Here is a 17,962-nt window from a genome sequence, read left to right on the forward strand (position 1 = left end):
AATGGAAAAAACCCCTGATTCCCAAGGATGGGGCCACAGCAGACTACTCTAAACACCAGAAAGAAGACTATCTGCTGCAGGGTTTCAGGCTACTTATAGCATCAAACCCGGTACCAGTGAAGTTACGGAAGTCACGGCATTGAGGAAGGTACACAGAGCACTAAGGTATTAAGAGTTTACAAATCAGAAAATAAACTTTAGGGCAAGGATTCTGATGTTAATGCATCATTATCCAGTTGCTGTAGATGTCCCCAAGTACAAATAAGCCAGTATTGGTACTCACACAGGCAAAATGAAAAAGTAAATGACAGGATCAGAAGAGGACAGTGCAGCACCACAATCAAAATCAGTGAGCACAGGAACAATAGAGAGCAGGGAATCAAACACTTAAACAAACATTAGAGAAAGGTATATTTAAAAAAGTCAAGTCAATGGATAGATAAAAGGAATATCCTCTAAGCTGCCATGATTGAAACTCCTTTGGAGAAATGACACGTCTTAAGTTAGTCCAAAAAACCAGTGTGCTGAGTACTATACCAGTAACAAATCTTACTGGCAGCACAAATACCAAAATACATGGATGGGTATATATCTCACAACATAAGACTTAGGTAAGGAAAACAAAAATTATTCTAAGCCCCTATTGTAGCCAATGGATGTCTGCCTAACAAGAGGCATCTGTCAATGTCTAAATAGACACACAGTATGTCAGTAGTGTCCCTGGTCAATATGGTCATTTAATGAGTAAAATAATTCAAATTTCAAAGCAGACAGTTTGATCCTTTCTAACTTGCAGGAGAGTATAGATACTGTAACTCTTAGCCATGTAAGTCACAAACAATGATACTGATAAAATACTCAACAGGGAAACAAGGTTTTTTTTTTACAGAACAGGCTAACAAAACATTATTGCATAAATACCTGAGTATTGGAGTTTTTGAAGATGATGGGCTTCCAGTATATTCCAACTGTCCAGATTCACGCACACTCTCCTGCTTTCCGTGTCCACTTATTTCTCCTATTCTGTTAGAGGTTAATCTAGATATCACCTCCTCTTCCTGTTTGGATGCTGAATTTTCAAGTGGTGCTTTCCATAAGTTCTCCAGAGTCTCAGGCTGGCTTCTCTTAGTGAGTTGTGACATAGACTCAGACACCAACGCAGAGGTAAGTACTTTCTCCTTTGCTGAAGGATCTGTTTTTCGAAAAGGATTCCCTGTAAAAGGATTTGAGAGTCGAAGACTTCAGTGATAACATAAGAGCCCAAAAGGCACGTGTGATATTAAGATGGCTTGCACCATTGCAAAAGAGTGGCTGAATTTTTGTTCAGGTTCTTTTGTAGTTTATATTTTTAAGTCACCACTAAGAACTAAAAATTCACGGTCTACTTTTAAAGCCTGTAAGATCTTGGACATGTTATGGGGAAAAGCTGATAGAAGCTTGGTATTAGATTTTACAGCACGCTCCTCCTCCTCCTCTCATCCTTTACAGCACACCATAGAACTTAGTCAAGTCATCTCACTGTTTAAGCTTCTACAATTTCCCTTTAAAGTCTTTTTCAGGGCCAAAACGTCGTTCTCCAAGCCCTTCACAGGCTCAGATCACTGAAGATTGCATTGTCAGCAATTCTGCTTTCTCTCTGATTTTTCAGAGGCAGATTAGGCTTTCAAACAATTATTTTTTTTAAATAGAAATGCAAAATAAAAAAAAATATATATTATTTGGGCATAGTGTGGTTAAAATGCCAGTTAATACTTTTGATTACTAGTGCTCTCCAACAGGTGGAAATATCTGTTTTAGGAGAAGATAACATGTTTAGTCAAAAAAACCTCTCAAATTTCACAGACTACCTACAGCAATGTTTTTAGGACCATTATGAAATTAACAGCCAGTTACGTAATCCAACATATCTAGTTTATAGCAGAAAACAAGGAATGGTGGTATTACCATAGTACCAGGAAAATTTGTTTCTACTTTTACATTAGATAGTTTCATACAGAAATATTTAGCATGACAACCAGTATTAAACTGTGATGTGTTAAGCATTTACATTCATTATACTTTGGTTTACGAGTTTAAGTTTACCTACCAGAAGCTATCATTGGTGCATCTTTGGATTTAATTGAATAACCCTGTATTTAAAAAAGAAAAAAAAATAAGTTATTTTCTCTATTGCTCTCAATACAGAAGTGACTATGAAAATTGATAAACTTGTATCACACATGTTCTAAATTCTAAGAGTTCTAAGAACACGAGTGAAACAGAAGACAGTAAAGCATCATTCATTACTTAACTCATTTCCTGAGTAGGTTTTTTAAGGTGTTCTTATGACAAATGACTTGACAAGGATATCAAGATGAGAGATCAAAAGAAGGAAGAGGACTGTAATCCAGTCCTTCCTAGAAAAGCTGCCTGAATCATGTGGGGAGTTACCACCCGTTCCTACACCAAGGTACACTACACAATCCTAGCCCATTCACAAAAATCAACAGTAGCCATTGCCACAAGCTTGGTCATATTCTAAAAGGCATAGAAGGAAGCTGGAAACATGCTAGCCAGTTTTCATTGGCAGCTTGCTCTTTTAAACTAGTACCTGCCGTGTCAAAAATTGATAGGAACATATCTAACAGCTTCTTCATGTAATAGACATGGTGCAGAATCACATCATTCAATGAACCTAAGCAGTTTGTCGATCATCCAATATACCCACAGAGTTTCCCCTCCTGCAATGTCATTGCCAGAAAGGCTATGCTGAATGAACCAAATAAGACATATCCTAGTCTGCCTCGTAGGAAGTCTAATTAAAAAAAATCTGAGAGCCCACAGATTCTGAAAAAACCTGATACTAAATAAATGAACACCCAAAAACTGTTGTAGAGTTCAAAATTAAAAGCAATCTATTGGTGTTGCTTTTCCTTTAAGTTGTATAGGCACTACATATTTAAGCAAGTGGCACCATTAAAAAATGAACATCATTAAAATGCTGTATTATTGTTATGCATTTACACTATGCACGAAGACTCACCACATTTTGATCTTACCTTACAAGAGGTTTCCAAGCTATCTTCCACTGCAACAGTAGACAGAGTTTTCTTTGCAGTAGGAAAATCATTCTCTTCAAGCTCAGCAGCTGATCGTTTCCAAGTTGTCTGCAACTTTGGAACAGGGTCTACTGATGCACAGTCTAGTTGTTTGGTTTCCATACTGCTGTTTAAAGGTGTAGCAATTTCACCAGCTGCAGCTGTCATGGATCCAATGCTGTTAATATATAACGTCATTATTGTGACTTTATAAGAAGCCAAAATTTAATTTGTATAACATTTCTGTATGGAAGTTACGCGTGGATCTGTGGTGATACTCCTTCTCGCTTATTGTCAAAATTAACTTCAAATGTACTATTTACTAGCAAGAAAGATTTTGTTGTGCTATCTTGAGTTAGAGTTTTTCTAGTCATAATTGAATCTAGTTACTTTAGCTGTTCTATTTGAACTCCACTTGATCCTTTCATAAAATGTAAAAATATGGCAACTAATTAAATGCCCTAGAAAATGTTAAAACACAGTATTATTTATAAGCACAGTTGAATCCCTGTACCCTGTATGATCTCAAAAGACAGTAAGACATACAGGGAAGCAGCAGAGACTAGGGAAAGAGGGTAAAACAGTAAGGGAACAGTGAGACAGGACATGTACTTCAACTCTGCCTGTCAGCAATTCTGTCTATAATCAGTAGTTCCACAGGAGTGAGAATTCTTAGGCTGTGTAGCCAACGTTCACTCAAAGACCTTTCCTTTCTATAAGAGAATGACATTAGCATCTGATATCACAGGGCAAGATCCTCCACAATTATGTGGAATTGCATCACATCTCTAGTTATGATCTGAGGACTTACATTAGTATAGTAATAGGGGGGTTTTTTACAACTTTGCAACACTTCCATTCTTCAGAGTGTCTTTTTCCTTTGATGATGTTTTTTTTTCTCCCAAACTGACCAGGAGATTTAGTTCAACTGCAATGTTGAAATAACAATTTTGTTACATTGCGTTGAGAGGTACTGATTGTAAAAGAAACTCAAACCCTTTGTATCACAGCATACAAACCAGGTATTAATCTGTTGAGTAATTAATTAATTTGTTTGCGTTTGCACCTCTTCTGCCTTTTGAACATTGCACAAATTCAAGAGAATGATAGCAGAATTTATATATACTGTTTATCATGTTCTCCAGAAGACCATCCAGATGAAAAATTTGGAAGAGCAATTAATAAACAGCTACTTTGCAGAACAGTTAAAGTACTGTAAAAATGCAAATGTGCTAAGATTTTTTCATTTCAATTGCTTTTCATTATAAGTATCCACAGTAGAATAGGCTCAGGATGGAAACAACTTCTACTGAAAAGGAAGACTTGCTCTAAAGGATAAATCAGAATCAAGATTGATGCCAAAATCCCAGCTAACTAAAACACAAATTTTAAATCACTGATTAAATCTTACTCGAATCTGATTAGAGCCCTTTTCACTTTCTTAATTCAGACTGACCAGTCTGTCAAAATTATTTCCTCTTGCATTTCTTCTTTTGAGAAGTTCTAATCTGTACTGCACATTCAAGGAACAATCAAGGTACACAAAAGGTGTTTCACTTTGATCAAAAATAAAGCATTTACCTTTCCACTTCAGTCACAGTTGTTACACTTGCATTTATTGGACTGATAAGTATTGGGGCTGGTAGTAATGGTTCTGTAGTTTGTTCCAGTACAACAGATGCATCAAACTCTTCTGAGTCAACTGGGATTTCCACCAATGTTAAAACGAATGTCTGTTCCTCCTCTGGACATCTACGATCATCGTTCACTACTATAATTTTTTTCAGGGGAATAAAGAAATATCAAATAACTATTATTCAAATTTGAAATTACGCTGTTGTCTCCATGGTCTTCCTACATGGTGTAATGAAATTTTAGGCACTCATTTCTTCATGGAAAAAGGCACTGGGCATATTCTTGAGACAAGCTGCTTGCTTTCTCCTTAGATGAGATACGCATCGTCATCCCCTGGAGCCTACTCACTGCAGTGGAGTCCTGATTACCATTCAGAATGAAGAATATTAAAAATGCCTACTAGGGATGAAGCTTTTTAAGTGGGTGTTCTAGCATTAAAGAAGATTAAATTTGCAGTTTAATTAAACTCGTGTCATGATGGTCAAATGGCCCTGTCTTTAATTTCAACTGTCAGGTATTAAGAGTTTCTTCTATAAATGGCAGGTGTCTGCTGCTTTGAAGGTAAACACAAGTATTTTTTCCCTAACTGTGGACAGGCAGAAGAGGACCTGAGAAGTATAATCTTGAATTTAATAAATGAAAAATAGAAATAATTTAATCAACAGATAGACATTAACAGATAACTGCCAACTGCCATCCGTTAGAATTTAAGGAGAGAACATTTGTAAAGTTTTCAAAAGATGGAAAACAACAGTGGTACTCCATTACTTAAGACAGCTCTCACTGATGATGTAAAGTTGTTATTCCAACCTCAACTCGCTTTGGTTCTTAATGTAATTAAATATGATTTAAGATGCTTCATCCCAAGATCCTGGCAATAACAGCATAACAAGAGATGTCTAAGAAGAAGTATTACCCCTATCTTTTGCACAAGATCGTGAGTTACAGCTTTGGAGTGCAGTTTCCATGTAAAGTAAGTACTCTGTGCTTCTGCCACAGTGACTATCCCATATATTAGATAAATAGTGGTTCCACACCAACTGTATTTCAATTTATTTCGGGGAAAAGCAGACATCACATTCATAACTTTCATCCCATCTAATCAGTTAGGCATTAATCTGTTGACTCAGTACAGCTAAAGAAGGAAGTCTGATTGTCTCCTTCCTTATACTTCTCATCTCCTTTCTCTCCTGCTCCACACTTGCACAGTACAGCCCTCCTACTCAAAACTCTGACAACAGCATTCACTTGGTAACTTCATGAGCAGCTATAGCTCCCTAAACCAGTGGAGAACAGCATAGTTTCTCTCCCTTTGTCATGTTCAGTTTTTGACAGGTGAGTCACAGGGCTCTAAAGGGCTCTAAAAACTGCTATACCTAGCATGAGGTAAGCAGCAGGAGCCCACAGCACGCAGAGGGAGCAAGAAGTTTCCCTGCCAGTGATATTTAAACTTAATGAAGGGCTGGCCATTCCAAAAGTTCCCAAGTCTAGCTTGTGGTAAAGAAATGTAATGATAAGAGGCTAGGGCAGGGAATGTCACTGTGCTGTGGGTCATTATTTTTGTTAATGAAAAAGATTGATTAACCATGTCAATGAAAATACTTAATTTTTTTGTTCATCTTTGCATAATTGCAAGATACACAAGTGTGGGCTTTTGCTAACTTTGAATATTAGCACATTATACCTGAAGTTTCTTCTGTGCTGCTTACGCACTGTTGTTGAGCATCCTCAGTGCAAGCTTCATTCTAGAAAAAACACAGTTGAAATAAAACAACTTAATAAATCTGGGAAATTAGGAAACAGGAAAGAAACAAAGCAAGTCAAATGCTCAAGAGCAAAAAAAAATCTAATCACATCATCATAATTGCATTTGTCAGCTTTCACTTCTAGATGTTCTAAGTTGAAGGATATTAGCCTGACAAGGACAAGAAACACTGGGGAAATATAAAATTTATATGCAGCTCATTGTCTGTATTGATGGTTTGTCAAAATAAATTTATACTTCCTACAGCACAACTCTGTCAGAGATGACTCACACAATAAATTGTTCAGTGGCACTAAGGAAGCAAATTCCTCCAACTCTTACAAAACCACTCAGTGCCAAAGAAAAACACCAAGCTCTGCAGCTCATCTCTCCCTTCCCTTTTATGGCTTCTCCCTTTGCTAAAAACATGAATACTCTACTGCAAATTGCCTTTTTTCATACTCTCTGCCAGTCCTGTAAAAGCCAAATCATTCTTGTACCTTGTTCTAATATGAAATCAGCCTTGACACACCAACAGGTTGCACTGGGGAAACAAGATTTTATGGATCAGCTGTTCCACCGTAACTGCATGTTCACTGATCTCAGACAACACTGGAAAACCTGAGGGAACTTAGAATGAACCTTCCTCTCATAAAGAAATAAGATAATTCTCATTTATACTAGAACAGGGATACACAAACCACTGCAAAGAAATGGATGCAAAAGAGACACTGTTTGTCCATAATATATAAAATGATAATACGCATCATATATGTATATGTAAAATATGTAAAATATGTATATGCAATATGATAATATACACATAAAGCTCTTAACTGGGTTTTTAAATAAATGAGAAACAGCATAACAAAGGATGCAGTTTGTTTTAAACAAAGCAAAGGAAAGCAACAATGAATATGCTGCATCCAAGCAGTAACATTTTAACTTAATTTTAATTTAAACAAATATAACAATAAGAGGTCACACTGAATAGTTACAGGAATCTTAGGTAACTTCTTCCATCAAAACTCCTTACAAATTGCTCAAAATTTTGCCAGTGTATATCACTTATTGCTGAAATGCTCTGAACAGTTGCAAAGACTAAGTTTGTCTGAAAGATTGTTTGGTTATGCCTCTGAAAAAAGGCCAGTTTCATTCACTTCATTCACAGCTTAGGTACCAGGTCTTTAAAACAGGTGAGTACATTTGCACTGAAAACCTCTTCCTTTACAGAATTATAGAAACTGGACACTTCTAGACTGTAATTAAGTTCTTTACCTGAGTAAAGTTGATTGTGCATATATTGCGCTCAAGAGGACAAGGATTTTGCTCAGGAACTTCATCCACAGAACTTTGACTTGGACAATCCTCTAGTCCAAGGTGTGATTTTTCAGATTTTGGGGATGCAGTTACAGGTTTTATATGTCCTGAATTTCCACAAGCACCTCTCATCTGTTTTTCTGCTCTGTAAGGTATATATCTAGTTAGTTTGGAACCAAATGAAGATACACTGTGCATCTGCTAAATTCTGTGTTATGATTTATTTAATATGAAGCATATGTAGGTATAGAGAAGAAACAAGGTACTTGTTTAAAAACTACATTATTGTACTGAACAGAATGCATAATCTTGCAACAAGTCTACATGAAGTATTTCAGGAAAAAGCCTACGTAACTCCACTAATGGAGACCTTCCTACTACAAGCACAGCCAAGCAGGAACCCTTACAAGCTCATTAGCATTTCCAAATTGATCAACTTCCTAACTTTTCCTTTCAGATGCAGTTTTATGGAAGATAGTTAAGCAGCAAGGTAATTACAAAGTTCTGGAACAGCAATCGTAAATTAAAGCTTTACTTCCAAAAGCTGTAGCACCACACACAAGACAGAAAAACCTTAAAAATTGAAGTCTCGACTGCACACTATCTGCATAAACATACATAGTGTCTGTAAGCACGCTGTTTCTATCACAGTTGCACACTGAACTTCAGTTGCATATTTTAAGAGACTGTAGGAATAAAGTCGATATTAACTGCTGAGTCTTCCTACCTCTCAGTTTTGTCTACTTGCTTGATAAGTTCCATACTCTGAGTTGCAAAATCATGAAGAACTGAAGAATCATCTGCAGCTGGTCTGATCTGTTCTAGTTCCACCTTCTGCATTTCTGCAGTATCCCTCACGGTTGTAGGATCTAAGATTTATAAGAATAAAAGTTAAAATAATGGGGTTCTTATCTGCATGTGTGTATATATATATATATGTTCATTTATTTTTTACATATAATCTTGCATATAATAAAGTTATGTATATGTGTATATATTAACATACTGCAAAATGATTAACAATTTTGCTGTACATGTGCACATGTATATTTATGTCTTATATAAATAAGACACATACACATATCTCATCTTGCTTTTGTATGTTTTGCATTTTGCCATTGATATGAAGATAACTAAGAGTTTGAAGACCACCTTTTTTGTAACTGCTTTAAGACTAGGAAAACAGTTCTTTCTAGCTCCTCTTCTACTTTTAATAGAAGGGAAAGACGGTATTAATAGAAAAAAAGTACACTGTATTGTGCTGTTATTTCTGTAATTTGCCTTCCAGTAATTTAAGTCCTTTCCAGGTAATTTCAGACCTGCAGAGAAAAACTGCTATTCAAATTTCATTTCATTTTATACTCAAAGGTGTACTTTTGTATAAAACTATACTAAAATGAATACCCCATATGACAGGGCTGATGTATTATCTGTGAAGATGAATAGAAAGTGAAGACTCTCAGCTCAGTTTCATTTCACGAATCAGTATCAATATATCTGAATGAACCATTTTCAGAACCCTAGGATAAGAAACAGTCTTACCAGTTTGAATTTGCTCTAGTTGTTCCACAAGTACATTTGTGTTAAGTAAGTTCTGTGTTATGTTTTCACTGGACCTCAATACTCCAAAGGTTGGCTCAGGCTGCAGGAGTCTGTCTCCTGTCAGTTCCATACTATTCACCACAGGCAAAGAGCTATTATTGCAAGTAAAAAGAAAAATGCCATCAGTACAGTTCTTGATATTTGACAGTTAGTGCAGAGAAGATATAAGAGATATGGAGTAGTTCAGATAATGAACAGCTGAAATACAGGCTGCAGCTGGCAGAGGAGAAAGAAAACTATTTGGCAGAAAAAAAAAAAAATCATCTGGGAATTGATACAGGCAGGTATACTGCAAACTAGGGTGTTCCCTACCCAAAGGAAAAAAAAAAAAAGAATAACTGAAATATTTAAATAACAGAAGAAGATCAGAAATCTAACACTGATCATATGATAGTAAGTTCTGGTTTAATAATATAATCAAACTGGACATAAAATATCTTGGATTATTATTTTTTAGAGTCATAGTAACAACTAGTCTCATAGTCTGTTCAAGCAATCAACAAGTTAAATAGTCTTTCAAATAATACATAATCACCAGCAGATTTTTTTCTGAAAAAGTGTCCCATTAAGTTGTTTGATCATTCACAAATGCAAAATTATAGAAGCTAAAGCACTAAAAACCATAATGATAGAAAATCAACTGGTTCCTTCCTATCCCTTTGCTCTAAATCTTTGCTTAAGTGTCACTGCTGCTGTGGGATGTAAATCAATTTGCCTTGGTCTGATTAGCTGTAGAGAACTTTGGGAAAATGAGCTTGGTAATTAACAGTGATCCAATATAACTTAGCCTGAATATTCTTTTCTCTCCCAAAAGGGCAAATATCAGGAGTAAAAAACAAGTTCTACATCGCCAAAAGTACATACAAACATCTTATGAAAATCATAAGAAAGAGACAAGAGAGGTTTTTGCAGATTACATCCAAATTACACAAACTAGGAAACCTTTACTAAAGCAAGGCTGCTTGCAATTCAATAAAAATGCCAGAAGGAACCTAGCAAAAGTAAGCAGTGTCAGAAGATTTCTCACTGAAGAAAATGAAGCAGTAATTTAACCTGGTGTCAGTAGCATCCTTCTCCAAATATTCTTCTATGCCAGTTCTTGTGCCAGTGCTTTGATTCTCTGCATTGATGTTGCTTCCATCCTCAGAAGGCAGCAATTCCTTGGTAGAAGTGTCTGAAGAAAGTAAACACTGACTAGAAGTTCTATTTTCTTTGGAGTAAGCACAGATTACAAGGCTATTACCCACGTCGAACTCATCTTGAGCAGGTAACGTGTGTGTCCGTTCTGGTTAACAATAAACAGAATAGAAAAACATGGTTTAAAACACTCAGGTTTGGCATTTACATACAGCTATATAACTTCAAACCTCATTTAACAAAGTTTGTATTCTCCAAGGACGCAAATTCAAATCCCAGATAAATGCAGTCAAAAGTGCACACTTTTGATAGTAAGAACACAAAAACTAACATTCAAACAATGAAAGTAGATAATAAATTCTAAATAAAACCTATAAAAAACTAGAATAAACTTAGGTAATTTCAGGTTGTATCTAGTTAGGGAGAAAAAAGCTATGCTTCATGTTAAAGGTCTGAAAAGATCACTGAAAGTTACAGTCTTTTAACCTTGATCCCTTTCTTTTGTCCAGTTTATGTGACCAGATCAATTCAAACACATCCTTCCTAAAACAGGCCTCAGAAACATTTTTCTAGCACAGTGATGCAGTTGGCTGTATCCAGTAGGGTGCCTGACTTTTTCCAGCCAACCTGCATTGGCTAGACTCACTACACCTTACAACGCAACAGGACTAAAGGCATAAAGGACTCCTGACCTCCTGCTATGCAGTAACATGCAGAAGAGCTTTGCAGCCACTCTCCCATCCCTCCTTAGGTGGATCTAGAAAGCACAAGCAAGGCTTTGTTCCATAAATCAGATCATACCTTCAGGGCTTGTTTTTAACTGGAAATTTGGATCACCCATGGCAAGTAAAGTCATAGCAGCTTCAGTGCTTCCATCGTTAACTCCTGTGAAGTTGTTCACACACATTAAAAGTCAAAAGGACATTAACCAGAAATCCACTAACCCATATTCAAAAAGCATTTGACACTACCACCAAAATAATGAAGTGGCCGTTTTTTAAATTGACCTCATTTGCGGATCAAAACGCTTGTAGACAAACAGCCATTCTCATCCAGTAAATTCAAACTACTGTAAAACCACTGAGAAGCAGCACGGCTGCCTTAAATGGTGCACTGGATACGGGTGGCAAGGTGTTGGCAGCAGAGGCGCGGCCCTGGGCCACAGGCAGTTGCAACTGACCCCCTGCAGGACACAGCTGAACCTGTCAGCCAGGAGGGTGGCACCTTTGGAAAACGTATTTTAAGAAAGGGGAAAATATTAGTAGTAAGTTAGTAGTAAGTTAACAGGAAATAGATGAGCAAGATGGTTTCATAGCTACCTTTGTCCACATCTGGATTTTCACGTATGGTAGTTTCCTTAAATACAAAGAAAAACAATATCAAAGCTCTACATAAAATGACTCCGCAATTTTACTTTAATGCCTACAGGAAAATTCTCTGCCCACAGGTTACCATGGTTTAAAGGGTAACAATATTTACTTTACATAGTTTTCCTATAGCTGTGCCCCTCATATCTGTGTGGGACGAGTTTAATAAGCTACACTGTTACATGCAGACATGGCAATAAGACACTGTTGAAATAGCTTTGTATGTACTATGAAACAAGCACAAGACATTCTTACAGCTGTTGAGGTGCTTACTTTTTCTTCTCTCTGTACTACGGGTTGGACAGATGGATGAGAAAGACTTTCAACATCAGTAGCCATCTGCATATCTGGTACGTTCACAGATATTTCGAGCTGTGAAAATAATTTTAAAAGTATTTCAGTTCATCAGACACAGAAGAAAATCTGTCAAATGCAAATTTTTATAAACCTCATCTACTTACGAGATCTTCAGCATCTAGTGGTATCCTTCCTAAAAATTGTACCTTCTGATTTGAGAAGGCATCAGTGGTATGAACTGGAGGCAGAACAGGTAGTGCTACTTGTAACTAAGGGGAAGCATCAGACAACTTAAGACCTTGTTTCTAGTTGCTCATTACTCCATCAAACTAAGTTGAGGTCTTTCATGATGACTGTTTACCTCAAATGGGTTTTGTTAGTGTTCACGCTTTTTCTGCTTTGTAAGTCTTAAGGAAGGAAAAACAGTTCACCCTTTTTCCAAAGTAAGACAGGGAACAGACATACCCACACACAGCAACACACCCACTGTTTTACCTAATTTCTTTTCCTTCGTAATCACTCTCTTTTCACTAAGAAGTTCAGACATTTGAGACTTTCAGCAATGAGGACTTGAAATTTGACAGAAAGGTTACAATATTTCTAAGTAGGTTTTCATGAAAAACACTGTTCAATCTGGGTTGCTTTCAAAAGCTTGCACTTTTTACAGATACTTTCTACTGACCTATTTAAATTTTACAGCAGTTGAGTTCTCAGGTAATCTAACAATTAGTTAGTTTTAATCTAACAATTAGTTAGTACTCATGCCTCCCGTGTGTTTAATCAGGAAACTTGATTGTCACCTTTGAAATCCATGATTCAGCAAAAGCTTCCATGCAGCAACTTTGCTTCCCATAATTATTCTAGTCTCCCTTGGTGTTTTGCCTGAGCTTTAAATTCTCCTGCTATTTCACCCAGTGAAAGAAACGGCGTGATTGAGGAGACAAAAAATAACCAGTATTTCAATGGGAGAAGAGAGGAAGATGACTAGCAATATTTTGCTTTGCTTTTACATGCAGCTTTTGCTTCATCTGTGCAACTGTCTTTATATCAATACAGAAGGCTTCTTACCCTCCCTTCTAATTTCTCCTTATCCCATGGGAGAAGGGAGTGAGCAAGCAGCTCTGTGTGCCTGGCTGCTGCTGAGGTCAGCCCGCTAGACAGTTAAAGTTTCTCGGCAATGGGGACACAATACACAGAAACATTTCCCTCACATCCTCATTTCCTAACATTCAAATATAAAATTGAAATGCTTCATTTGATCCATCCAGGGCCTCAAAAGACATGGTAAGTGAGCATGGTAGTCTGTGGCGTATTCAATCCCAATAAACAAACTGGCGAGCACCCTGAATACCTAGACACAGTTTGTAAATGTAACCACACAACTGGACTTTAGACTGATGCAGTATTAAGTTCAAAACCTAGTATATTTGTCAACATCCCTACTAACTCTCAATACCATTCTTAAATAAAACTGAACTGGGATTAAACTCTAATACTCAGAGATGCAATTAGAATAAAAGCTTTTTAAACAATCAGAAAAAAAGTACATATGCAGAACTCAGCTACACAATACCTCCTCCATGGTTTCCTCTATCTGAACAGGAACAGGTTTTGGAGATCGAAGACCTACAGGAACAAACACTGGAGCCTTGTTCACTTCCTCAGGTGAAAAGCATTCATCTTCATCATCAAGTTCAAAGTCATCTGCCTCCTCATCCTCCTCCTCTTGAGAAGCCCGGAGGGTGACGAAGGTTATCTTTGAACTTCTGGGTTCCTTTCCAGATTTCTTTCTATGTTTAGTTTTCAAACTTTTGCCTCTAGTAACACTCAGTTTAGCTTCTTGCCTTTGATTCCCCTTCTCACTCCAATCAGCTTCACATTCAGAGGCAGAAGAAGTAGCAGTTCTTAGCTCCAACACATGTTTCGGCAGTGCTATCCGTTTTGATGATCTCCTGAACTGCCTTCTAAAGTACAGAACAAAAGCAAGTTTAAAAAACAACGAAGTCCAAGACATTCTGAAGACAGGGGTACTACACATCAAAACAAATTCAATTAAAAAGAGAAAAGAGATAATTGTAATCAATAATGCAAACTCTTAACTTATAGTGACAAATAAGCATTTAATCAGAAATCCTAATTTCTTCATGTATACATGAGGTACTGATTGTAAATGTGTATTAAGGAGTTTCATAAATCTGCACAAACTTGTAAAATACAGAATTCTTTGATTAGAAAAGGATGAATTAATTTTCATTTTGAGGGATGTCACGTACTTTTTAAGTCATGGGAACATTTCCAGTTCTCTTTTGCTAAAGCTACACTAGAAACCCCAAACTATGATAGTTTTGCTGATCAGACTAATGTCTAGCAGCTGGAACTGCTAGATGATAACTACTTATCTGCTCTGGTTTCTCAGCCAGCAATCTCTTTGATAATCAGTTGCTCACTGTTTCTCTCCTCAAAATCACGGGCACAACCACTTTTGAGTACCAAAAGTAATTGCAAACCTCCCCCCAAAAACAACCTCCTTGGTAAACTGGCGGGGAGTGGAAACAGATGGCAGCAGAGGATACTCCCACTACAAAGTTTCTGTTTAGTTTAATCCCACAATTAACCTGTACAAAGTGGGCCTGACCAATAATATTGTGATGAAATGCCTGCTTAAAGGGGTTGGGGGGAGTAATGGGATATAAGTCTACTTGGCTTCAGGAAGGCTTTTGACACCATCTGTCACAGCATTTTTGGACGGAAGCTGTAGTTGACCTTATCAACATCAGCAATACCATGTCAGGTGTGGTTTCAGGTCCCCTGGTTCAGGAATGATATTGAGGAAATAGGGTCCAGAAAAGGGCACTCAGGATTGTCCTGAGCTTGTGGGACATGGCTACAAGAAGAGGTAGAAAGAGCTGGGATCCTCTAATCTAGGGAACAGAAGGGCTAGGGGTCCACAACTACATGGTGAGGGGGTTACAAAAATAACAGGGACCAACTAATCTCAGTAGCAGCAGATAATATATCATTTCCCCCAAATATGGGTACTTCAAAGTCCTCCCCTACAAAATCAGGAATTCCTGTTGAAACAATGGGATGGATTGGTGATAGTGCTGGCTGTGTTCATTTTATGAGAGAACAAGCAGGGTAAGAGACATTGGGGTATCTGCATGCATCTGGTCGAGTTCAGATGCAAGACACGTGGACTGACATGCTGCAGGAATTCAAATAACACACTGCAGAACTATGGCTAATAATTACCAAATAGCTGAGTTTACAAAACAAAATTAGTTGTTTTACCTTGTAAGATTGTCTGATTGTTTCTCCTCAGAGGTAGAAAGCTGAAAATCCTCATCTTGTTCTACTTGACTCTCACACTCTGAGGATATCTCTGGAGACTGGAGCGTAATATCCTGCCTGGTTTGTTTACAAGATGTTTCTTCAACATCCTCTGTAAAACTGTGTTTCTCTGTAGACTCTGAGAAGGATGCAGCTTCCACTATGTTACTGGAATTTTGCTGAACAGAGGAGACAATTACTATCATAATAAATGCCAAACATTTTTAACTGGTTTTGGTGAAAGAAGATTTAAAGAACTAAGTTTGAGGTTCTTGAAAACATGCCCAGCTGACACCTCTGATAACTTAGGACACGTTTCCTCATTGCCTTTAATTCTGCCTCTATAGCAGAGGCTATATATCTATGATGCCTGAATTCCCAGTGCTGCTAGTAGTTAATAGACAAGGACCATGCTCAATTTATCAAGAGCAACAATTCTTTAAAAGCTGAAAAGATTAATAGTTTTCTAAAACTACCTATTAATTTAAAGAACAATTTGCAGGATGGAAAAATTATCTTTTTCTGCCTTGGGAACAAACTAGGAAGAAAATACTGCCACACTTTAGAGAACAGCATTTAAATATTATTTGACAAATGTACAGACTAACATAGCAGCCACAGTTCTGTCAACTAAGGATACTTGCCCAAAATAATATGTTAACTGAAAAATTTTAGTCATCCATCTAGAAAATAGGGAACACCAGAAAAACTTGATTCAGGTATTGCAGCTTTAGACTGAGAAGGAACTAGCCTGGACTAAGTTAGGCAAATTTAAGCAGAAGAAGGTCTGAACTTTGTTCACATTCATTTTAACTTAGAAGTATACTTACACAAGTTTCAGGTAATATCTGATGTTAAGACAACTGCCTTAATTTCCATTGTTCAATGAATAAAAAACATTAATTATTAACAGTGTTAACATGTATTTATTGTAATGCAGAATTACAACCACATAAAAAGTAGAACTTTAGAAAACACTGTACTTTAAATATTTCCACAGTTTTTAGATTCTAAGTCCATTTAGAATCCACATAATTTCCAGTAATGAATTAAAAAAATATAAATCAAATGATTACATTAACCTTTCCCAGCAATATACTGGATTTCTATTCTGAGAACTTAAGCAAAAGAACTGATGTATAATTGGCTCAAAACATGTGATGAAGACTTACCATTGATACATCTGTTTTTAATAACAGCAAACATTCTTCTTCATTTCTGTTCTCAGTGTTGCCCTCTTCTTTGTTTTCACTTTCTTTGGGATAATCCCTTTTTCTAGTAAGTCTCATTATGTTTGACCTTGGGATCCCGTAGAGTTCCCTTGCTCTCTGTTCACTTTCTTCTCCAGAACTTAATTCATCATTGCACCTACAAAAATATGTTTCAACTTTTACTTCTGAGGAACTACAAAATACACTCTACAAGCTTGCTTACCATCCAAAATTTAAGACTTCCAGCTAGAAATGAAATTGTTTTCTGAATATTTATTTGTTTAGTTGGTTAAGTTTAAATAAACATAAAGGAGGAAAAAAAAACACTGCAAAAAGGAGGTAATTCCTCTCCAGCAATGAACTTTTCTGACTGCTTTTGGGAAAAATTTTTGGAAGGAAAACAACACTAAGAAATACTCTACATTAAGGTAGAGTAGAAAATTTCAGCTATACCAACATGGGTTTCCAAAATTAAGCAGCCAAAGAAACATTAATATTCAGTAATTCCAGTGCTCAAGGTTCTACTGCTTTCAAAGAGGATAATATTCTTACATCTTTTCAAGCACATTTAGCTCAGTAAGATAGAAATCTTGGGCTTCTAAACTCAAGACTTGGAAAGAGGCAAGAAGGAGAATCCAGGGAACTACAGTCTAGTGAGCCTCATCTCAGTCCCTGGGAAAGTGATAGAACAACTAACCCTGGAAACTACTTCCACACACATGAAAAAAACAAGGTGACTTGGAGTAGTCACCATGACTTCACAATGGGGAAGTCATGCTTAACGAACTTGATAACCTTTTACAATGAAATGACTGCCTTGATAAATGAAGGGAGTAAAGAGTGTCTACCCTGACTTCAGTAAGGCTTCTAACACTGTCTGTCTCCCCTAACATCCTCTCATAAGGGAGCTGATCAACCGTGGACTGGATGAGCAGACAAGGAAGTGCACTAAAAACTGTCTGAATTGTTGGGTTCAGAGGTTTGTGAACAATGGTACAAAATCCAGTTGGAGACCAGTAACTAGGAGTGTACCCTGTGGGTCAATACTGTGTCGAATCCTGTTCAACACCTCCCTAAATCATCTGGAGGATGGGGCTGGGTGTAACCTCAGCAAGTCTACAGATGAGGCAGATCTGGAAGGAATTGCTGAGACACCAGGAGAGTGTGCTGGCATCCAGAGAGACCTGGAGAACGGGGCTGACAGGAACCTCAGGAAGTTCAACAAGGGGAGATGCAAAGTCC

The 17,962-nt window shown here is 37.1% G+C and overlaps 1 protein-coding gene across 4 annotated transcripts in view; it reads right to left on the reverse strand.

Annotated features, from left to right (window-relative positions):
• The window catches only part of BDP1 (B double prime 1, subunit of RNA polymerase III transcription initiation factor IIIB), a 52,039-nt gene that overhangs the window by 3,423 nt on the left and 30,654 nt on the right, over window positions 1-17,962 (reverse strand). For 2 of the 4 annotated variants that reach the window (XM_017833793.1, XM_017833791.1), the window contains exons 26-40: window positions 16,682-16,877; window positions 15,471-15,688; window positions 13,753-14,143; window positions 12,156-12,254; window positions 11,835-11,871; window positions 11,317-11,400; window positions 10,432-10,663; window positions 9,319-9,470; window positions 8,504-8,645; window positions 7,735-7,921; window positions 6,397-6,457; window positions 4,659-4,848; window positions 3,039-3,255; window positions 2,087-2,129; window positions 922-1,213 (exon numbers count right to left, since the gene is read on the reverse strand). In XM_017833793.1, coding sequence (XP_017689282.1) covers window positions 922-1,213; window positions 2,087-2,129; window positions 3,039-3,255; window positions 4,659-4,848; window positions 6,397-6,457; window positions 7,735-7,921; window positions 8,504-8,645; window positions 9,319-9,470; window positions 10,432-10,663; window positions 11,317-11,400; window positions 11,835-11,871; window positions 12,156-12,254; window positions 13,753-14,143; window positions 15,471-15,688; window positions 16,682-16,877 — 2,541 coding nt within the window. Of the gene's footprint in view, window positions 1-921; window positions 1,214-2,086; window positions 2,130-3,038; window positions 3,256-3,896; window positions 4,006-4,658; window positions 4,849-6,396; window positions 6,458-7,734; window positions 7,922-8,503; window positions 8,646-9,318; window positions 9,471-10,431; window positions 10,664-11,316; window positions 11,401-11,834; window positions 11,872-12,155; window positions 12,255-13,752; window positions 14,144-15,470; window positions 15,689-16,681; window positions 16,878-17,962 lie in introns of those variants that run through there. The other 2 variants (XM_017833792.1, XM_017833794.1) reach the window with 2 other exon arrangements.

The sequence above is a fragment of the Lepidothrix coronata genome, unplaced genomic scaffold, assembly GCF_001604755.1.
Source record: "Lepidothrix coronata isolate B3197 unplaced genomic scaffold, Lepidothrix_coronata-1.0 Scaffold220, whole genome shotgun sequence".
NCBI classification, from domain to species: Eukaryota; Metazoa; Chordata; class Aves; order Passeriformes; family Pipridae; genus Lepidothrix; species Lepidothrix coronata.